Genomic DNA, 23,153 nt, shown 5'->3' on the forward strand with positions numbered 1-23,153 from the left:
AAACAGTGCACACAAAACAGTAGCCCAGAGGGCTTCGCTTCAATCCCCCAATTTGTTGTCAGAAGTCCCCTAACACCCATAAAGACAAAGGTAAGACACTGATATTTCAAACCCAGCATTTTTGATGACCCCATCTACATTCACATGAAGGCTTCCCTTTGAATGAACGGACAGCATTTGTCAAAAACAAAGATTCGTGGAGATGAGAGATTGATTTCAAATACTCTGCATGCATATGGTCACTGAAATGAGGCCTTTTTTTGGTTTACATTTTCTAAGTTTTGTTCTTTCCCCCCCCCCCCCCCCCCAAACTTGTTGATTGTTGTCTTTTTTCCTTTCAAAATATAAAAATGTAATCTGAAGCGGCTTCCAGCATGACGTTTTTCTGACGTTGATCTGTTCATGTCGCGTGATATTTTACAAGCGTCGTTGGAATAAAAAGTCTTTGCTCCTTGGTCTTCCTTTGTTTTGTTTTTTTTTGTAATCTAAAGAAAAAAAACCTATGAAGAGTGCAAAAATGCCATGAAGATAATGTCATATTTCCCCAATAGTCTTGATTTCAGTTCCCCGGTAGCAAGAAAATACACAATGCAGGAGCAGAATCAGTCACAACGCTGCTAGAGTTCAACCGTCGCATATCCGATGATCTTCCGTCTCCCCCTTCCTGAATAATTTTTGCTTTTTTCGTAAATTGTTTGTCTCTCATAAAAACGCAATGAAGAGAAAGAGTCCGCTCACAGATGTTACATTGCGACGGGGCTCTTTGCTGCGCTCTCATGTTCCTTGGCCTTTCTCAATTCTTTCGCCCTGAAAATAGACCAAAAAAACAGAGTTTTGCAGGGTTAGCCTGAGGGTTCACAAGTATTCTGGGCCCTCAGAGGAATCACAGACCATTAACCAATACACCTGCCAGTTTCATTACTGTCTCCTCACTGGCATCAACAAAGAACAACAAATATACCCCACTATAAATGACAAAGATCTTTAAAGCCTCAAGGAACATATAGAACACAGATACAGCGACTCAGAAAGCTAGGTCACACTTAAAAACGTCTTAATGTCATGGCATTAGATAACAAAACATCAAAGCAAGTGTCAATTATTTTAAAGAAAGATAGCACAAGCACACCTTTCAAGCTGAACAGAAGGTTTAACAGTAGATTTACTGTTTAAAATGAACATTTGGAAACTTTGTGGTTGTCAAACGTTAGTGGAATATGTCCGCAATCCAGCTGCTCAAAGGTCAAAGCAAATATGGCTCAGAAAAGTAGTTCTTGTCCAGGATTTGAGCACAGATGATACATGGTTGGATATTGTGCATCTAATCCAACAACATTCACACATTTTTAAGTGTGATTTAAATGTCCAAATACTTTTTTGGCCACTGTATAGGACAAAAGTAATTTTTGTAATTTTTTTTAAATCTGTGGGAAAAATGGTTTTCTTTTAAATTTACTTTTTACATCTAAGAGTCTACAATCAGACTACAAAGCAAACACATTAATATATTAAAAAAACCTCAGGCTCTAAAATAATCCAAAGTAAACCATCCATCTTAACACTACAGAATAACCTTTAAAAAGTGACAATATGCAACCCTACAATTCATGCACAATACATCACAGAAATTCAACTTAATTAAATATTTAGATTTTTTCATCATGTTATACTTCTACATTTAGAACTTATTATTCAACATCTTAAAGACAATTTAAACCCCCAAACATGTCGTTAGCTCACAGTTTGACCCCCGTCCCACCCTCAGCCCCCAAATCAAGCTAATAAAAGCTGAAAGAGATGTATAAAACAGGCAGCCAGGCATTCAAGACATTTTCTCTTCCATAGAGAAAGGGATGTTATTTCAAGCATGCCCTGATGCTCCATGTCTTTAGCCATCATGCAATTGCCAAATGCACTACCTAGCAGTCCTTAGTGTTGTCATAAGCATCCTCATAACAAGAGAGATGGAGGAGACTTTAGGGAGATAGAGGGATCGAAAGAGAGATTGAGAGAAAGAGAGAGAGAGTGAGAGAGAGAGAGAGAGAGAGAGTGCATTGTTAGTTTTGCAATTAATGCATCATCTGTATTTGTTGGTTAGTTGGATCTATAGGGATCGAAAGAGAGATTGAGAGAAAGAGAGAGAGAGTGAGAGAGAGAGAGAGAGAGAGAGAGAGAGAGTGCATTGTTAGTTTTGCAATTAATGCATCATCTGTATTTGTTGGTTAGTTGGATCTATAGTCCTCTCTCTCTCATATAAGGCTCAGTCAACTTGGGCTCCAGTCGGCCGTCATGCATGCAGGCATAAAGCAATAGAGAAAATAAGGTAAAAGTAAAGCGGGTAAGAAAGGACAGAGAGAGTCATAGGGAACAGCAGAGTCTGAAATCAAGGTACATAGACGAAGAACAAGATGAAAGAAAAGCGAGAGACAGGGAGATAAAAAGAAGAGAAATCGAGGGGTACGAACTGATTTACTGAGGCTGCACTCACCCGTTTGAATAGTCTATGGTCCATCAAGGGGCTTTGCATAAACAGCAAAACAACACCAGACAGCTATTAGTACACACTGAGGTTGGGTTGGGTTGGGGAAATTGGGACCAAACACAATAGGGCTTTCTAACAGAGCCATGAAAACACCAAGGCTTGTCTGTTGCTGTTCTATGGCTCCTGACAATTGTGTTGGTGTGCTTGAGAGATTATGAAATGTGCCTCTAACCTTTTTAAACCGCAGGATATTAAAGACTGATTTAAAATCATCTAAAATCTGCAAGTATACCATAGAGTGAGTTTGTGCATGCTAGAAGAACAACAGGGCTGTAGGAACACAATGCACCTGCTGGAAGTTCTCGTCTTTGACCTACCTGTGACGGCACCGCAGCAGAAACCTCATTATTTTTCTGGCAGCCTGGTCTTGTCTCTTGGTCAGTAAACTGCTTCTAAAACAAATTGATCAGCATGAGTGGTTTTGTACAAACCAGACATTTCTGGAAGAAAAAAAATAAGCATGTGCAAAAATTGTTGCTATGATTCTAGGGTGTGCGAAAGATTCAGTTTCAAACGTTACAAAGAGTCCACCCACAAGTCCCTATGATATGGCTAGGGTTCATCCATCAATGCAAGTCTACAGGATTTTCTTGCACACTTTATTGTCTACCAGGCAAAATATAACATTACACCTACCCTCAACTAGACACCTTATTCGAGGAATTGTCCAGAGCACAAATTTTGCATGCTAACACCTAACATTTAGGGGTTTGTTCAAATCCTTAACTCTAAGTGTATGCAAAAGTAATATTCTGCACTCCTAGAAACTGGAAAACTGCAATTGCTTCAACAGGTTGTGAGACAACAAATGGCATGCAAAAATAACGATGCTTCTATGTGTACTTGGACTCAAACTGTTAGTGAAGTAAATAATTTCCTGGCGCTGTTTCAACAACAGATTGTCTCTTAAAGTAAACAGGAGGGTTTCGAATGCTGCCATTCTTTAGAAAGTCGACTTGGCAGTGTGTCCCATTTCAAGTGTTGGCACATACTTAGTAATTCATCCAAAACGACAGCACACTTTAGAATGGCAAAATGACACTAAATTAATGCACACAACACTCCTTGTGAGGCTTGAACACACAAGGTTGCTTAGTAAAAGCATGTGTACACACAAATGGACTTTGGGAACTCAATTCAGAACTAAACTCCAAGGTTATGGCCATGTAAAAGGTCTTTTAACTGCCTATTATACTTGGATGATGAATGCTTAATTCTATACATGAGGGTGGCATTTTAATTCTAAATGTGGTGTATTACATGAAAAATTTTGAATCATTAAGCAGTACCTTGCTTGGCCACTGGAGGCGCCAAAGTGCTCACACCAATAAGAGTGTGCAGATGTCATGAGTATTTGACAAAAACTTTTATAATATCTGATTTGTTTGATCTTCAGCCACTAGGTTAGCCCTTACTGGATTGCTGTTCTTGTACCTGAGTTTTTGCTGCACCAGTGCAGCTGCAGTGGCTCGGCTGCGTGGGTTCGGCCGGCCAAGCTCTTTGTAGCTGCGGTAATATTGCTGGATCAGCATGGCTGCCCTGCGACTCTGCTGGAACTTCTTCTGTTCGTGGTAGCTGCGGAATTTACTCTGGATAAGGATGGCGGCCAGCGTCATCTTCTTATAAAGTGCATACTGCCAAGAGGACAGACAAAGAAACTTGTGTCACATGACAGAGAGAGAGAGAGAGATCTGTAGCAAACTACTCTGTTAGCAATTTGGCTAATACAAAACAAATATCAACAGTGCCAAACTACACCATCAACATTAAATTAGATGTGTTGTGGATGATTGACAGTTGCTATGCAGTTGCTAAGCTGTTTTGAATGTTTTTGAACACAAAATAGCACAACAGAACGTGCTAGGTCATTTCCAGGTGGTTGCTTACTGCCTCAAGTCTCAAAACGTGGACCGAATCTAAACGAACTATGACATTTTTTTGCCAGTTTTATTGTTTTAGAAGTCAGGTAAGATAGGAAAAGTAGCTAAATAGCTAATCCATTCTTAGCAAGCTGAATTATTTACAGCTGCATCTCAATAAGTTAGAATGTCGTGGAAAAGTTCATTTATTTCAGTAATTCAACTCAAATTGTGAAACTCGTGTATTAAATAAATTCAATGCGCACAGACTGAAGTAGTTTAAGTCTGTGGTTCTTTTAATTGTGATGATTTTGGCTCACATTTAACAAAAACCCACCAATTTACTATCGCAACAAATTAGAATATGGGGACATGCCAATCAGCTAATCAACTCAAAACACTGACAGTTGTCCAGAAGACAATCATTGACACCCTTCACAAGGAGTGTAAGCCACAAACATTCATTGCCAAAGACGCTGGCTGTTCAAAGAGTGCTGTATTCAAGCATGTTAACAGAAAGTTGAGTGGAAGGAAAAAGTGTGGAAGAAAAAGATGCACAACCAACCGAGAGAACCGCAGCCTTATGAGGATTGTTAAGTAAAATCGATTCAAGAATTTGAGTGAACTTATTTAATACACGAGTTTCACAATTTTAGTTGAATTACTGAAATAAATGAACTTTTCCACAACATTCTAATTTATTGAGATGCACCTGTAAACTTGCTTCCATCTTTGTTAGTACAAGTTTGGTTCATATCCATAACCCTAAGTATAAGCAAAGTGATAAAGAAGCACCACTAACGAACTTCCATTTCAAAGCAGTAGTAGTTGTAGATGAAGCAGAAGTGTTACCTTCAAGGCTATCCATGTCAGCTTGGGGAAGAGAGAGGAAGGAATTGAAGGCATTCTCGTAATGCCTTTAATAACTGACCACTCAAAAGTGTACACATACAGATTTCTGAGTGTCTCTGCCTACCTGTTTGTACCTCTTATAACAGCGCTGAATGACAGCAGCTGCCAGTTCCTGCTGCTCTCGAAGCGGACGACCCTGCAGGATGGGGGAAGAGGGGGATAATGTAGGGTGGAGAGGACAGGAGAGAGATTAGAGTTCACAAGGAGGCCTGCAAGGCCACAGAGATGATGGCATCTGATTCCTTTGTGCCTGGCCAAGGTGTCTTCATAGAATGGTAAAGTTGCGTCGATATGCTCTGACACCTGGGAGAAGGTTATTCCTCAGAGCACTGCGCACCAGCGGAACACTGGGAGAAATCTGCTCTGAACAACCAACACGGTGTGGACTCAGAGATATCTGCGCATCCCGTTAAGACAGACAGATAGATAGAGGGAACAATGCAATCATTCCTTATAGCAAGGCCATGCTAAGCTCAAGCAAATTTCCCCATGCTTGTCAACAACAGTGACCCTATCTCTGCCTTTTGAGTGCACAACAATCATACCACCTTTCACAACACAGGACTGCAAAGATCCAGATTCATTTACCTTAAGTTCAGGAGCACCATACAACACAACACAATACATCAAGACCTTTGAAATTGGACCATCACAAACACTGGCAACACACCACTGATAACCTGCATGGGTGACCCTGGCACCTGGGTGAAGCCCTGCCCTACCTTGTATTTGCGGAAGGTGTTCTGGACCTGCCGAGCTGCCTCATAAAGTTCTCTCTGTTCGGGATCAGACAGGGCCAGCTGGGTCAGGTCGCGCTCCTCCTTGTTGTGGGAGGCATTGAGGAGCGCAGTCCATTCAGCAGGGGTCTGGAGGCCAAGCTTCCCAAGAGGACCATCGAGTTCTGGCTGTCCTCCACCGTGGACTGGGCCCAGGCCAGGAGAGGAAGTTAGGGGCTTGTTAAACAGGAACCTGGGAACAATTGGAAAAAACAATTACACACAAGAACCCAAAGAGACTGTAACTGGGATTCTTGAGAACAGATTATAGAACTTTTTGATGAATCACCTCTCTGCATCTCCAAGGTAACTGGCCAACCAGCTCATGGACATGGTGCTGCTGACTCCAACACCATCCAGTGTAGTTTCTGATGCAACAAAGTTTTCCCTCTTGATGCGATCAGATGTCGCCTCAATGACTTCCTCTGCTAAAGTCATCATGTTCATGTTCTGAAACAAATAGTTTTAATAGGTACTTTAATAGGTACTTTCAAAATTGCTAACAAAATTGCCACTGAGACATCAGACAGAAGCCAATGCAAGTTTTGCAAGATCTGACAGACTTTACTTTTATCCTATATCACTACAAAAAAAAGTTTAGGCAGTCTGCACGATTACCTTCTCTATGCCTCACCTGCAGGTCTCCTGTGTTCTCCAGATTCTCTTGGGTTGTCCGCAGATCAGAGATTGTTCCCGCACTAGCAATCTCTCTTAATCTCAGTCTGTTCGTGAGCCTTTCCTTGCCAAGTCCTACAGTTGGCACTCTGCGTCCTGCAGCCTGTCTGGAACCCCAGCACCCACCTCCACAAGTTGAGCCCAGCTTAGTCTGAGACTGCTCACCATCTCCTTGCTCTTTCTCCGCAGTACCTTCCCTTGGTTTAGAAGGGCACGTTTTAGGCTTGTGGGCCTGTTCTTCTAGTCCGAGAGGTGCAGAGCAGGGTTTGCTGGGCAGAGTTTGAAGGGTCTCAGGGTTGGGTTTGTGTTTCTTGCTCAACGGGGCATCCCCGTGACTAACGCTGCTATAGAAACTAGATGGTTCCGACCTGGGTCTCCTCAAGTCTGCAAAAGTACAAAGAAAGTGTCTTAGAAGAATGTTTGACCAAATTAAACACAGCCTGTCACCCAACCTGAACCATCTCCTTACAAAGCACTCGTTTGTTTATGCAAGGTCTTTCCACATTTAATAGGTTTTTCTTAATTCAACATGCACATGAAAGACTGTTGAAGACTGACAGTCCAGATAGAATGAAAGTTTCCAGTTCTCACCTGAGCTGGAACTGGAAGCAGAACTAGTGATATTGCTTCCTTTCAGCCCAACTGAAGATGTCTCTGAACCCCAAACATTCATCCACCCCTCTGCGGCTGAGGCCTCAGTAGATGGTGAGAAAGGCATGCTGGGAGTTGTATTCAGTGCTCCTGACTGCTGCTCCTCCCTTTGAAGGCTTTCCAGACACTCTGCCAGCTTGGTATGGCCACGGGACCGGGCAATAGCCAGCGGTAAGCGACCCAAAGAATCTGGGATGGCCAAAGCTCGCCGATCCCATTTATACAGAACCACTGCTGCTTCCATATGACCCAAAGCGCAAGCCCACATCTGAAGAGAAGAAAATTGAGTTGCATTTAATTTCTATGCCCCTTCTATATGAACCAACTCATCCAAACAACACTGTGAAGCTACATGGTATCATGATTAAAGTATCCTGACCAAGTGTTAACACTCACCAGTGGTGTGCAAGAGAAATGATCCACGTTTAGAGGATCGACCTCAAGTTCCAGGTCAATACTGTCTGCGTGCTTAGTGCTGTAAAAAAACAGCACAGAAAACAATACAAAACAGTTGAATAATGCAATATACAGTACATGTGCATTTAGTGAAGGTATACAATCAGTATACTCACCGCCACTTGATAAGTGTTTGGATAAGTGTGGTGTAGCCTTGGGCGGCTGCCAGATGAAGAAGAGTCATGCCCCTGAACGTCTTGGAGTGGATCAGGTGCTTGGACTTGGCCCAGCATGCGCGGTTCATCATCTTTTCACAAACTACCACCACACGGCTCTCAAAGGAGTTGCCAGCTGGACCTTGACCCTGGCTCTGACCCTGACCTGGTGAGAACTAAAACAAAGAATCAAGAACCAAGTCAATTCAAGAAGCTAATGGGGATATCTATTAGTTTGGAGCAAGACAATGTAGCACAGAATGATACTTGCACCTGTTCAGAATTGCTTCTTCCTCCTTCTCCTCCTGTTCCGGTTCCTCCACTCTCAGATGGTCCTCCACTGCTCAGTTGCTGTTGCTGCTGCTGACCGGCCATCTCTGCCATCCTTCGCTCCATCTGCTCTAGGCGTTCCAGGATGGACATTCTGAACTGGTTATCTACATAAAACAAAAGAGAATTTAGATTGTTATGTGTACATCTCAATTGACTTTAAAATCCACATGAAGTCAAACTCTATTTACTTTCTTAACAGACGTTCCCAGTGTTATTGTGCATGATTCATCAGTGCATGTTATTCCAAAGAAAATAATGTTTGTGTTTCATCCACAAGTAATAACTGATTTCTGAGACCAATTTCTTTGTCTGCTGATATCACCAAGGCCGTTTATAGGAGCGTTCACACTGTCAGCGAGTAGGCATTTCACCTGTATATACGGTTATATAAGGTGGAAAATCACTGGTATGGTGATTTTTCACTGGTAAATTAAAAAAAGTAAGTGCTGTCCTATATTTTTTCTTGATGAATGTCTTGTTTAACTTAGAAAATTTTTTATGTTACAGAAGTAAAATATATTGTGAATTTCACTTTACTACTTTATATGGGTCAATTATATGATGCTCATTTTTTTGTCCGACTTTACAGTATTAAGTTATTTAAAATACACCTCTTCCATGATGAATTACAATTTCTGAATTAAAAATAATTTTTGAAATTTACACAAGTATATTTGATTTTAAAAAATGTCTACATGGTGTAGCTGAGATTGTAAAAATAAAAAACAAACAAACAAATGAAATTAGTTCATTTTCATAATTTTTTTTTTTAATTAAAAAACAACCTCAAAATTAAGCGACCCAAAGAATCTGGGATGGCCAAAGCTCGCCGATCCCATTTATACAGAACCACTGCTGCTTCCATATGACCCAAAGCGCAAGCCCACATCTGAAGAGAAGAAAATTGAGTTGCATTTAATTTCTATGCCCCTTCTATATGAACCAACTCATCCAAACAACACTGTGAAGCTACATGGTATCATGATTAAAGTATCCTGACCAAGTGTTAACACTCACCAGTGGTGTGCAAGAGAAATGATCCACGTTTAGAGGATCGACCTCAAGTTCCAGGTCAATACTGTCTGCGTGCTTAGTGCTGTAAAAAAACAGCACAGAAAACAATACAAAACAGTTGAATAATGCAATATACAGTACATGTGCATTTAGTGAAGGTATACAATCAGTATACTCACCGCCACTTGATAAGTGTTTGGATAAGTGTGGTGTAGCCTTGGGCGGCTGCCAGATGAAGAAGAGTCATGCCCCTGAACGTCTTGGAGTGGATCAGGTGCTTGGACTTGGCCCAGCATGCGCGGTTCATCATCTTTTCACAAACTACCACCACACGGCTCTCAAAGGAGTTGCCAGCTGGACCTTGACCCTGGCTCTGACCCTGACCTGGTGAGAACTAAAACAAAGAATCAAGAACCAAGTCAATTCAAGAAGCTAATGGGGATATCTATTAGTTTGGAGCAAGACAATGTAGCACAGAATGATACTTGCACCTGTTCAGAATTGCTTCTTCCTCCTTCTCCTCCTGTTCCGGTTCCTCCACTCTCAGATGGTCCTCCACTGCTCAGTTGCTGTTGCTGCTGCTGACCGGCCATCTCTGCCATCCTTCGCTCCATCTGCTCTAGGCGTTCCAGGATGGACATTCTGAACTGGTTATCTACATAAAACAAAAGAGAATTTAGATTGTTATGTGTACATCTCAATTGACTTTAAAATCCACATGAAGTCAAACTCTATTTACTTTCTTAACAGACGTTCCCAGTGTTATTGTGCATGATTCATCAGTGCATGTTATTCCAAAGAAAATAATGTTTGTGTTTCATCCACAAGTAATAACTGATTTCTGAGACCAATTTCTTTGTCTGCTGATATCACCAAGGCCGTTTATAGGAGCGTTCACACTGTCAGCGAGTAGGCATTTCACCTGTATATACGGTTATATAAGGTGGAAAATCACTGGTATGGTGATTTTTCACTGGTAAATTAAAAAAAGTAAGTGCTGTCCTATATTTTTTCTTGATGAATGTCTTGTTTAATTTTTTAATTTTTTATGTTACAGAAGTAAAATATATTGTGAATTTCACTTTACTACTTTATATGGGTCAATTATATGATGCTCATTTTTTTGTCCGACTTTACAGTATTAAGTTATTTAAAATACACCTCTTCCATGATGAATTACAATTTCTGAATTAAAAATAATTTTTGAAATTTACACAAGTATATTTGATTTTAAAAAATGTCTACATGGTGTAGCTGAGATTGTAAAAATAAAAAACAAACAAACAAATGAAATTAGTTCATTTTCATAATTTTTTTTTTTAATTAAAAAACAACCTCAAAATAGATTTTTTTAAATGCACAAAGCAAACTTGCATACAAAGATTACATTTATAACATATTCAATACTCTTGATCTTCTCAAACATACATTCATTCATTCATTATTTCTCATTGATCCATTTCCATTTGTCCATATCAAATAGTTATTTGACCCCCCCCCCCCCCAAAAAACATGGTTTCCAGCGACTTGCAGGCTCTTGTATGTAAGCTCATAATTGTTTTTTTGTTTTTGTTTTTTTACAGTGACCGCTAACATCAAGCCAAATTCCCTGCATATACCACATTGACACAGTTCTGTTTCACACACGGTGAATGAAAGTGAATCTAATTCTAATGAATGGACATACACGCATGCATTGTATTCTGTGTTTTTCCTCCACAAATATCCACCCTTGCAGACAAAAAGAGCCGCTCCGAAACGGAGCTCCAGTGCAGCTTTGTTCAAACACTACTGCAGTGTTGGTGCAGTGCAGATGATGTCATTTCCACCTGCTGCTGGCTGGCTGTCTTTCTCTCTCTCTCTCGCTCCCTCCACTCAGAATGCGGCACACGTACTCTCATGTAGGCTGGGGGGGGGAGGGGAAAGGGGAGGAGGGACCAAATTGCTCTACAACGGGGCTGTGACATAATCAACGCTCTACTACACCTCCAGCAGCCTGGAGACGACCAATCAGATGCCAACAGACCAGCCAGGCAACAGAATGCTTGAGAGCTTTGTGTCAAACCTGAAACTGTTGAGGGGCAGCATTTCAAAACAGACAGACCTAACTCATGTTTATTAACGCAGCCATGGAGAATATGTTTAGAGGAAATGGATGAGGCGACGTTATTTACATTTGCTGTATTGAGGTGAATATATAAGGTGAATTCAAGGTAACTTTACCATTTTTCGCAGTCATTTCACTGTCAAAAATTGGTCCAGTTTCTTGAATTCCTATACAAAAATCAGCTCCCAAGACATGTCACAACAAACAAATGCATGCAAAAAGCAAGCATCACACAGTTCCAACAGTTAATTTCAACTTTTAATATGCACTTTAAAAAGAGCAAGATTCTTCAGAAAGTCATAAATGCATATGAGGCTATCTTTTAAAAGTATAGAAAATTACATCTTGAGTTTGTGCACATAAATCTGACTTTTCCCAAGCACCCAACAACAACCTTCACCAACACAGACCAATGACGATGCACATGCATAAACTAGCCCAAAGGTGTCCAAAAAAACCCCCAACAGTACTTAACAGACTGTGCCAATGTGTGTTACCGTTTTTCAGGAGATGTTACATCAGCCTTGATGCTGCTCCTTTGGCCTGGGTACCTCTCCTGGTCAAGCGGAGCTCATGTGGTTGAGCACAAGCCTTGAGTACTGCAGTGTTGGTGCAGTGCAGATGATGTCATTTCCACCTGCTGCTGGCTGGCTGTCTTTCTCTCTCTCTCTCGCTCCCTCCACTCAGAATGCGGCACACGTACTCTATGTAGGCTGGGGGGGGGAGGGGAAAGGGGAGGAGGGACCAAATTGCTCTACAACGGGGCTGTGACATAATCAACGCTCTACTACACCTCCAGCAGCCTGGAGACGACCAATCAGATGCCAACAGACCAGCCAGGCAACAGAATGCTTGAGAGCTTTGTGTCAAACCTGAAACTGTTGAGGGGCAGCATTTCAAAACAGACAGACCTAACTCATGTTTATTAACGCAGCCATGGAGAATATGTTTAGAGGAAATGGATGAGGCGACGTTATTTACATTTGCTGTATTGAGGTGAATATATAAGGTGAATTCAAGGTAACTTGACCATTTTTCGCAGTCATTTCACTGTCAAAAATTGGTCCAGTTTCTTGAATTCCTATACAAAACTCAGCTCCCAAGACATGTCACAACAAACAAATGCATGCAAAAAGCAAGCATCACACAGTTCCAACAGTTAATTTCAACTTTTAATATGCACTTTAAAAAGAGCAAGATTCTTCAGAAAGTCATAAATGCATATGAGGCTATCTTTTAAAAGTATAGAAAATTACATCTTGAGTTTGTGCACATAAATCTGACTTTTCCCAAGCACCCAACAACAACCTTCACCAACACAGACCAATGACGATGCACATGCATAAACTAGCCCAAAGGTGTCCAAAAAACCCCCCAACAGTACTTAACAGACTGTGCCAATGTGTGTTACCGTTTTTCAGGAGATGTTACATCAGCCTTGATGCTGCTCCTTTGGCCTGGGTACCTCTCCTGGTCAAGCGGAGCTCATGTGGTTGAGCACAAGCCTTGAGTGAGAGGACTAAACTCTCTATTCGCTGGATGTTTGAGTATCTCATGGTAATATTATAATGCAGAGAGCCCAAGCCGGTTTCTCTATTTCATCACAGTTGCATCATGCTCTTGAGAGTGGGGGCTTCTGCACCACTTTACAGCTACAAGCGCAACAGGGGCTCAAAATCACTCACTTGTTGAAGATCTGTTGCGGTTTATTGTGCCTGAGATTGGTAATAAAGAGACTATGGGCTTTACAGTCATCAGAAATTAAACAAGCATTTGACAATGCATCCATATGGCAAGAAATGATTATTGCACATTAAACTGCACTTGCTGACAGTGTTGTTTTGCATATTAAGTAAATTACTTAAAAAATTAAGTAAACCATATCTGGTGAGCTGAGACTGTACAGCAATCCAAAACATCTTTAAAGTGTTGGTTGTGGCACTCTTCTCAATCATTTGATGAAACACAGCTGCCATCTCTCTTAAATAAATTCCCAATTACTGTCTGCTGATTAATGACAATAATATACTATTAAATAACCAATGCATCTTAAACAAAATAGAAAGTCTAATGTGCAGAGAAAATAGGATGTGTACAGTGTTTATGATTACTTATTAAACTCTGGATGATTGCTATATAATTTTTTTCCCCATAAGCAATCCAATATTCACTATCTGAGCTCAGAGAGCATACTGACTCTTTCATTTTTATTTTTAGGGTTTAAAAGAGCTCATGCTCTGCTGGGCATTTCCACAGGATTTGCTTTAAATCTATAACAGACTAATATCCTGTTTAAGCCCATCACTATAAATGCATCGAAGAGAAATGGAAAAAACGAAATCACACAAATGACTCTTTTTCGACAGGATTTAGCTGATAACGTGCAATGATTTTGTCTTAAGGGGATTTAGCTCAGCATGGACTCAAAGCTGGGATAACAGCTCCTAATGCTGTGGACATTGGTAGATCTGGTAGATCATGACCCTCGAACAGGTGCTTGTTTTGGATAGAATTGGACAGAGGCGAGGATGCTATGACAATAATGTCAGTCATACTCCCAGAACGGATTATTTGTATGAACTTTCCTTGTCTAACCGGAAACATCCCTTCTGCTTAAAAACAATTCAATATTGGCAATTTGAATCCCCGTTCAAGGTTTATCAGACATGTACTGCCTCAGACCACAACTTTGACAAACAAAAGCTTCCAGCACAAAGACTTTGGCAGCTGGAAACAAAGGCACTCTTGTTTATGTGTGAATGTTTTTCTTTCTTTATTTTTGACTTTCTTGAGATATTATGCATATATGTCTGCAAGTAATGGACAACAATAGGTTTCAAAGAGTTTTACTTAAAATACTCTAAATACTGTGGTCACACACACAAAGAAAGAACTTTGACTGTTTTTCAAAATATGTCAAATACATTACTGACAATGAAACTAACTGAAAATTTCGCAAAAAAAAAAAAAAAAAAACTCTCTGAATGACCATTACAAAAAAAAAAGCATAAAATGAAAAAACAAAACAAAAACACAGACTCTCCACAAAGAGTTGTGTACTCTAATTACACATGAAACTAAAAGTGAGTGCAACACAGTACGTGCTCAGATTTAGTTCAGTCTGCATGGAGAGTAGACATACAAACAAAAAACTGTTTAATCTCAATCGAGAGCAAAAACAGCATGGATGAGACACATCTGTGTGGGCGCTCCATTAGCGGACTCAAGCCCTGACCGCAATTCCTAGAATTCCACAGGAAATCTCATTAAAGCAGAACAAGGAACTTTGAACTGCAGATTTAGGGTTGATTATGGTGACCTAGTTAGAAGTTTCCTTGTAAGGGTATGTAGGCAGAATACAGAAGTTACTCGATTTGGGTTGAAATCCTCTTGACTTTTGTGATGTGATTTCAGTGAGATGTGGCAAGGATTGCAGATTGTAATTTGACACACACGGATTAGACACTAGTGTTGTTTGTAATAATAATAAAAACAGTGAAAAGACTTAATGAAAAGGGAAATTACAAAATTTGTCAACAGGTTGGTAAAACAATTTTAATAGGTCTGCCAGCAAAACAACACTGCATCTCATTATTACACTGTATAATTCTAGAAAAAGAGTCAACAAGGGTCATGGCACAGTATATTCGTCCTCTCCCTCTGGAGCGCTTAACAGAAGAAGGGCAACAGTCTGATCCTCTCAGCATCACTGTCGCTGTCCACTGCCTGTGGTGCTGAAGACAGACGCACTACACTTGACTGACTCATTGTAACCACATGCTTTAGGAGATCTGGAGGTCTATGAGAGCAACGGTTGGTAAAAGTTTGCAAGCCTTTGCACACAATCTGACCTGGTTATAACCTGTACAACATCATAATTCTACAACCATTCATTTAAGGAAACTTCCATGCTGAAGTGTATAGTAGTGAATATTTTCCACACTTCACCCATGAGTTCTCCAAAATGCAATGAAATATCTTTCCAGCAGAGAAAATGCTCTCACTGCTGTTGAAACATCACAAACAAGGGAACGAATATTGCAGGACACACAACAAAGACAATGTACAACCTATATTCATCTTTAAAAAGCCTGTGCATGTGGATCAAGTTCATGTCAGTATGAAAAAAACCACGCGTACTAACCCGAATCAGCCAGCGTGTTGTCTGTCACTCACACATGTTCTCCATCCAGCGTCAAACTAACCGCAGGAGCCGCTTGGCAGCGGAGCCAACAACAATAGAACAAAGTGTAAGTGCGGAGTATGTAGGGAGAGAAATAAAACCCCCTCGTCCCCCTCCTCTACACCTCCTCCTGTTCCCTCCCCATCCCTGCTGCCGATGCTTTATCTTCTCGGCTCGCTCATGGAGACGCGGGGCTTCATCCGCCGCAGGTACGCGCTTTACGCACCGCTTTACGCGCAGTCGTGCGCCACCGGCTGGCTCTCCAAACACTCGCAGGCATCACAGTCATCTTTTTCCAACGGAAAACAGTCGATTAGATAGAAAAAAAGAAAGAAATCTACGTGTTGTCGTATCTTTAATACTGCGAACGCTCTACGCGCACCAACCATTCGTCTCGGAACCGCGACGGTTTTTGCGTATTTTGTTTATGTTTTTTTGAAAACGTTTATCTGTTTTATAACATTTGACGACAGCTCCTGGACCCGAAGCTTCTCGCTTTTGATGTTTTTGACTAAAACCGCGCGAATCTGAAGTCGTGTGGTGGTTGGATGTGGACGTGTTTTTCTTTTGGGAGTGGCAGCGAAACACAATGGAGCCGCTACGATCATTCATATAACCGCTTGGAACAATGTGATGGTCGCTCACACGTGTGTTTTGCGACAAATCTGTGTCAACAGGAGTTAGGTTTACTGCTCCTGCCCCGCTCAGCCTCTGTCCTGTGGTCCAGTACCTGCAATGCTGCAGATAAACTGTTTTTCTCCTCTGCATTATGACAAATCAGGCCAGGCGGTGTGTCGTTCAGCTGCACGCAGACAGCATGCAGGAAGAACTGAAGCTCTATTAGACGTATGAGACCTCATCTCATAAACTCAGATTACTCTTTTTCAGCGTTTTTCCATTTTAACATCTGTAACTGTAAACATCGGGGTGGCCTCAAATACAACTAGAGTCTAAATTGTTGGTGCAGGGCTGAATTTCACTTAATTAAAGAAATGTGGAAAAATAGGCAAAGTCTATTTTTAGGACCCATAAGATCTGTTTACATTATTTAGATAAATTGCTTCAGTTGTAAAATAAAATAAACATCAAACTCTACTTACTCCAAAATCCTATATTTAAATACTGAAGTTTATGCTGATTGAATTTAAATATGTCCAGACTGGACTCATTTTAATTACTCTATTACAGTACTGACAAACTAATGAGAACTATCTTTGAGAATAATGATAATTACAATCACTCTATGAAAATGGCAATGATGTTTTTTCACATTAAAGTTGAGGACACGAGGGACGTGCTTAATTGTCATTTTTAGGCAAAATATATATTTTCAGTTGGTTTTGAGTGAAATTTAGGCTTTATTTATTCATTGTTTGCCATTTAAATGTTCACAAAATATAAAGCAATGAGATTTTCTATTAAAATACATTTTTTATTATTACTAAATATGACCTGGATACTTCCTCTTGAGATTCACCCTCAGAAAATAAACAACAAACCATTTTTACCACAGAACAAGTCCGCACAAGTCCTTGTATAACCTGACTAGTATATATTCCACAAACAGTTGAAGCACAAAAACATACACCATGAGTGCAAGAACAGACAAGTCTTTTAAAGCCTTTTCAGTGTTCTTTTATCAAAATGGATTCTCCATTGAATGGCATTCATCTTTAAAATATCTGAAAACGACTACAAGCCCAGTTTGACCAACTTGCTTATTCAGGCCAATAAAGAGTCTCTGTGAGTTGTTTTTATTTTACTTTAAGACTAGACAAACACTACATGACCACCTTGATTAAAATGCATGCAAAACAATAGTTTAACATCAACCAAGTCTTTATTGATTCACCTGCCAGTCATTTAATTCTTAAGAAACAAAGCTTGAAGAAGTGTCAGCCATCAGCCATTCAGAGGTTTTTCAGACAAACAACATTTGGCAATACACAAATATAATATTAAGTATTCAAAATGCATAAAAAAAACATGAATTCAGATGAAACATCCAAAGTTTGTATACAGTGTATTGCTGAAAATGAATAAATGCAAAATGATGACAACCAAAAACTCAACTGTGTAACAGCGGTATATGATGTAACGCAAGATAAATCTCAAACGTACCATCCAGTGAGAGCCAGTCATGTTGAGAAGAGGGCAGGGCAGGCAGGGCACGGGCTTTATACTCAAACACCACTGAATTGGAGATAATTTGACTGCTGGCTGCCACCTGCAGGGTCACCAGGCCTGTGTCATGAGCTTTGAAAGGAAATAAGACATAAATTAATAATTTTTAATGTGCAAAGAAATGGCTTACAGTGTGAAGTCCACACATTTGCAAACCATTTACAATGGTAAGAGTGATGGCTCCGAGTATTTGCATTTATGTATTTATTTAGTTATGTAACAGTGGAATTTTAATGAGTTCTCTATGACACCTGTTAAAGAACAGTCCTTTGTTTGTTCACAAAGACCACATGATATATTCATGGACTACAGTATAGAGACCCAACACACAAAGTTTGAAATATTACCTGTTTATTTATTTACTTATTTATTTATTTTTAGCATGAACCCTAAAATAAGATGTTGGATTGGGACCATGTGGCACACTGACTGATGTACTGTCTACTTTTTATCTTTATTTGATGATTTTAGTATAATGAAATGTAGCTGCATCACCCTTTCCCTTTAAAATGACAATTTTAAATGTCTGTATATACATGCATTGTAATGAAATACCTGGGCAGTAACAGCGTAGCACCCCAGGCTGGATGAGGGAGGCCGGAACTGTTATCTGATCAAACAGACAGGTATATTCACTGCTGGCCTCCTGCCATGGACCGGTGATCAGCACCTTCACACCACCCTGAGAAATAAATACCAATATTATATATAAATGAGCACAGTTTCCTTTAATGTAAACTGTTAAAACTTGCAACGGTGCTATCAGCCCCGAAATTGGTTGGTTACATTCAGTTTTGGGGGTAACACATTACAAGTAACGTGAGTTACGTAATCAGATTAGTTTTTTGGAGTAACTAGTAAAGTAACGCATTATATATAAAATATCTGAGTTACCTTTTCAAAAAAGTTTTTTTTCCTTTTCCCATTTATTGACTGACAAGTCTCCTGTCCCCATACTGGGAGAAATCAGAAGTGCAGAGGAGTTGTGTGTGCTGTGTGAACATGATGTTACTGTAGTTCTAGACTAAATGTGAATGTGCATTAATTCATCCCACTCACAAAAAACAGATTTAATATTCATCAAAATGAATTAAAACAGTGAAATGCAAACTCAGAATATGACGCAAACCTGCAATAATTAAATATGTTAAATAACACAAAAGTATCTAATCCCATTTTATTAACCAATGTCTTTGCTGCTGACCTTTGCTGATCCAGTTCAACCATACTAATAAGCAAAAATGACTTTAGATAAACTAACAATTGTGCTTCATTGTTTTGTTTTTTTTTATTGCTGAAGAGTGTTTCTTCTCCTGTGTTCTACTGTACAGATGTGAATTTACTTTTGCTTCAGCCTGAGGTTTATTCATTACACTTTTTGGTGTGAAAGGGCTTTTACATTTGCTATAAATAGAACTTCTTATATTAAAAACAATCAAGCTCTGTTCATATTTAAAAAGTAATGTGAAAGTAATGCAAAAGTAATATAACGCATTACTTTCCATAAAAAGTAACTAAGTAACGTAATTCGTTTCTTTTTTAGGGAGTAACGCAGTATTGTAATGCATTACTTTTAAAAGTAACTTTCCCCAACACTGGTTACATTTACTGTGTGCTTGCACTGTCAGATTTGACAATATTCTCTTTTAATCCAACATGTATTTTTTTTGTTGTAAATATGCATTTATTTTAAATGTCAGTACACTACAAGAAAGACTGAATTAAAGCGCATCTATAATGATATCTTTTTTCAACAAGGAAAATGTCACAGAAAAAATAACCAGGGTTTGTGAGAGCTTAAGTTTTGTTGTGGTGAGCTCTAATAGCCCTTGGTCTATATTAGTCCGACTGCTTCCTTGCCAATGGGCATGTTAATAACAGGCCGAGCATGTGTCTCATGTGGCCCAGGGGCTTCTGGGACAAATACATATGTCACTTGTTGTAGAGAAGACATTGAGCTTAGCGTTCAGACCTCACAAGACTCAAATCTATTCCTGCATTAAACAGTGTGTGGCCGATTCCCATGTGAACAGTAAGCTTTCATTCCACAGGTCTCCACAGAATTACACAAGTTCCTTCATGTCCCCTGGCCTTTGCTTATTTAAAGTGACGGTTCACCCATAAATGAAAAATGTATGTCATTATTTACTGACCCTCAGGTTGGCCCGAACCTGTATGAGTTTCTTTTTTCTGTTGAACACAAAATAAGATATTTTGAAAAGGGTGTGTAACAAAACAATAACCAAACTGTATAATTTTTTTTCTATACTACAGGGGCCAGTTGCATAAACTTAGCCTCTATGTTAAGACAGTGTCTTAAGTACTAGTCTGACCAACTAGCAGTTAACCAAAGGGTAATCAGTCTTTTTTTTTTTAGTTCAGCTTTAGTTCAGACTAATCTACATTTTTATTTAACTGAATAAAAAAAAAAAGAAGTTGTCTTAAAGAAAAAAAAATTAGCTGACAAATTTTTAAGACTAGTCTAAAACATTTATGCAACCGACCCCAGAGAAGTCAATGGCTACCGTCAACTGTTTGGCTACCAGCATTTTTCAAAATATCTTAATTTGTGTTCAATAGATAAAAAAAAAATTCATACAGGTTTGGAACAACTTGAGGGGGAGTAAATGATGACAGAATTTGGGTAAACTACCCCTTAGTTACCCCTCTGTTATTACAGAGTATTAATCATTTTACTATGTTTAAATCCATTCCACAAAATTTAGTAGATTTTCCCTCCACGTTTGGACATTTGCTTTGATCTCTGCTGCCCCCTGCTGGCTATTCTAGCACACATCCATAGCAGTCAAGTTTTTTTTTGCTCTGCAGAAGTGTCACAAACTCACCTCGGGATAAGACCACTCTGGAGAATAGTCTGTCACCACAAACAGCCTTCCGGTAGCCTGTAACATTCCCATGTTTCCATGCGCGACAGCTGCCGACACGGCCTCGGCCACCTGCATATATGCCAGCTGTCCTGCCTCACCCGCCACTGCCCCAGCCTGCGTAGACTGAGGGCTGCAACAGGACTGGAGACAGAGGTCTGCAGAATTGTACCCCCTTGCCCCATGAGTTACTTCGTCTGCACCTTGTTGTGCTGCAGTTCCAGAGGAGACCTGCCCCTCTGTTCCCGAATGGGTCATCAGCTGATGGCTGTAGAGAGCGTTGGCGCCCGCCACTACCGCCGTTCCGCTTCCACCTTCTACCGAAATGAAGTCATTGATGAGATCTGAGAACTGATTCCCGAAGGAAACGTCAAAGTGGTCCAGATTAATCTCCATGGAGCCCCCTCCGTTGGTTCCACTACTGCCCAGGCTCTGGTGGGCGCCCACGGTGCTAAAAAGCCCCTGCACCAAACCGGCTCCTTGCAGGAGCGGCTGGAGCTGTTGATTGGTGGTTCCACTTGCCTCGGTGTCATTGCACAGGTTTCCACTTTCTGCGCTCGCGCTCGTTCCTCCAGATCCCGGCCCGACTCCACCACCTTCCGTTGGTTGCTGGAGGTAGTGCTCTGCGCCTCCTACACCCTCGGCTTCTCCTCCTTCACCAGTCTGCAAGTGCTCCCCTGGTTTCATAAGACCATCCGAGTCCTTCTCTTGAACACCTCCTTCTCCTTGTTCTGCTCCTATTGGCTGTTCCAAACCACCCACTTCCTCATGCTCCTGACACGGTGTTGGAAAGCGGTTCTGGTACTGCAGAAGCTGGAGCGACCCAGCTGGTCCATTACGTTCGGTTGGAGAGCCACCGTTGCAGTTAGAGGCAGTGCGCTGGCTGGGGTGGGTATGATGATGGTGGTGGAGATGCCCATTAGTTCCCGTTGAGTCCGTCTTGATGACAGACAGGCCCATGTAGACATTGGAGTCATGAGAGTTCTGGGTCGAACTGGAGTTGTTCTGGGTTTGGGACTGTGGTGAACCTTGCAGGAAGAAGCTGGGGGAGTGACTCTGGTGTGCCAGGTGAGAGCTGGAGATTGACTGGCCGTAGCCCGCCTCTGACATAACACTGGATGGGTAGTCTTGCTTGGCATCAATTGCACAGAAATCCATCTGCTCAAGGGTAGTGCTGGGACTGAGTCCACCTCCAGACGGCAACAGTGAACCAGTGGGAGTCAGAGCCAGGGAGTTTTGGGCCGAACCGCCGTTTGAGGAACCGGACATACTGACAGCACCGCTCACCCCTTCTCCAACCTGATAGCCACTCTCTTTCGCCAGCTGCTGTTCAAATGACATGTCCTCCGTTTTGATGTTCTTCACTAGAGAGGTGTTGAAGATGTAACCGTTGTCGTTGAGCGGCGGGGAACACTTCAACCCTCCGTTACTGCAGCTGCTCCCATTGCTGTCCTCGGTTTTCAGCCCATTCCCTCCGTAGGTCTGACCTTGCTTGGGGTTGTTGAGGAAGCAGTCAGGGTCAAAGTTCATATTAGTCTCAGGCAGCTTAATACTCCCAGATTCCAGGTTACTAGACAGCAACAGTTCTTCAGACACACTGGCTGTGGACAGCATAGCAAGTCCGTCTGTGGACCCTGCGTCTGCTAACCCCACTCCAACTGCTCCAGCAAAGGCAAATTTGTGACTGTCAGCTGCCACTGCTAACACCAGACTGCTTGAGGCTGTGTCGGGCCCCAGGAGGTGAGTGTTGGGGTCTACAGTCGGGGACATGCTATAGACAGGGTCTCCAGAGACGTCTGACATGAATACATTGGCGGACTGAGACAGGCTGCTCATTACCGAGGCTACATGGCCCATTCCTGTCACCACGGGACTGTCGGCCATATCGGGGTCGGAGTTTAGCCCACTGCTAATGGAGACGGGTGAGCTCTGGGTGGTATCTGGCACTTCCACCTGGTTGGATGAGGACACCTCCATACTGTTCTGATGGAGCAGTGCTGGCTTGTGCACCTTGCCGTTCCTTTTCTCTCGGCCGCCCGTTCCACCGGCGCTGTCTGCCCCTGCCCTGCCGTTTTTGCCCCCACCGTGGCTGTGCTCCGTCTTTCCCTCTGACACGTCGTTGTTCTGAACCTCGGAGTGGGTGCTGCTGTAGGCGCCTCCAGTGCGTGGGTCCACTTTTGGGGAGATGATACGGTGTTTGGCACTGTTGCATTTGTGATGCAGGCTGCTCCCAGCACCTACAGAAAGCAGACACATTCTAAGTTACGGTATAATATTAACGCAACCTAAAAGTAGCTTGACACCTAAAGCTAAATCGTGCATTTTTATGTATTTTATTGAAAATGCTGGCACACTGTTTAGCAGAGAAATGGCAAATGCTATGTACACCGCCATTCAAAAGTTTGGGATCAGTAAGATTTT

General features: G+C 41.3%; 2 protein-coding genes across 5 annotated transcripts; both read right to left on the minus strand.

Annotated features, from left to right (window-relative positions):
• Positions 1–295: 295 nt before the first annotated feature.
• On the minus strand, positions 296–8,458 carry LOC107592868 (calmodulin-binding transcription activator 1-like). Of its 4 annotated transcripts, none has more exons than XM_016282444.1 (13): positions 8,300–8,458; positions 7,988–8,202; positions 7,812–7,890; positions 7,356–7,683; positions 6,724–7,148; positions 6,379–6,539; positions 6,036–6,282; positions 5,378–5,449; positions 5,254–5,274; positions 3,977–4,176; positions 2,860–2,931; positions 2,489–2,519; positions 296–807 (listed from the first exon to the last, which is right to left on the minus strand). In XM_016282444.1, exons 1-13 carry the CDS (start codon positions 8,447–8,449, stop codon positions 775–777), a joined length of 2,034 nt encoding a protein of 677 aa, XP_016137930.1. In that variant the 5' UTR covers positions 8,450–8,458; the 3' UTR covers positions 296–774. The 4 variants fall into 4 exon arrangements, with proteins under 4 accessions (XP_016137930.1, XP_016137928.1, XP_016137931.1 ...); XM_016282442.1 differs by having other exon boundaries at positions 2,860–2,934; XM_016282445.1 differs by lacking the exon at positions 5,254–5,274 and having other exon boundaries at positions 2,860–2,934.
• Positions 8,459–9,050: 592 nt separating this feature from the next.
• LOC107592897 (calmodulin-binding transcription activator 1-like) lies at positions 9,051–22,988 on the minus strand. The gene is made up of 8 exons (XM_016282473.1): positions 20,694–22,988; positions 18,403–18,529; positions 17,785–17,919; positions 9,865–10,028; positions 9,553–9,767; positions 9,377–9,455; positions 9,145–9,248; positions 9,051–9,063 (listed from the first exon to the last, which is right to left on the minus strand). Exons 1-8 carry the CDS (start codon positions 22,986–22,988, stop codon positions 9,051–9,053), a joined length of 3,132 nt encoding a protein of 1,043 aa, XP_016137959.1.
• Positions 22,989–23,153: the final 165 nt, after the last annotated feature.

Source organism: Sinocyclocheilus grahami, unplaced genomic scaffold (genome assembly GCF_001515645.1).
Source record: "Sinocyclocheilus grahami isolate Dianchi unplaced genomic scaffold, SAMN03320097.WGS_v1.1 scaffold160.1, whole genome shotgun sequence".
Taxonomy (NCBI): Eukaryota; Metazoa; Chordata; class Actinopteri; order Cypriniformes; family Cyprinidae; genus Sinocyclocheilus; species Sinocyclocheilus grahami.

Excerpts from the sequence above, each read along its gene's own strand:
- LOC107592868 (XM_016282443.1), bottom strand. The coding sequence starts at position 8,449 with ATGTCCATCCTGGAACGCCTAGAGCAGATGGAGCGAAGGATGGCAGAG. Across the intron at positions 5,450-6,035 it reads ACACCTTCCGCAAATACAAG|GGTCGTCCGCTTCGAGAGCA; the intron begins GTAGGGCAGGGC and ends CCCATCCTGCAG. Across the intron at positions 5,275-5,377 it reads GTTATAAGAGGTACAAACAG|CTGACATGGATAGCCTTGAA; the intron begins GTAGGCAGAGAC and ends CTCTTCCCCAAG.
- LOC107592897 (XM_016282473.1), bottom strand. The coding sequence starts at position 22,988 with ATGTGTCTGCTTTCTGTAGGTGCTGGGAGCAGCCTGCATCACAAATGC. Across the intron at positions 17,920-18,402 it reads GCTACGCTGTTACTGCCCAG|CTCATGACACAGGCCTGGTG; the intron begins GTATTTCATTAC and ends TTCCTTTCAAAG. Across the intron at positions 10,029-17,784 it reads TGACTGGCTCTCACTGGATG|ATAACCAGTTCAGAATGTCC; the intron begins GTACGTTTGAGA and ends TGTTTTATGTAG.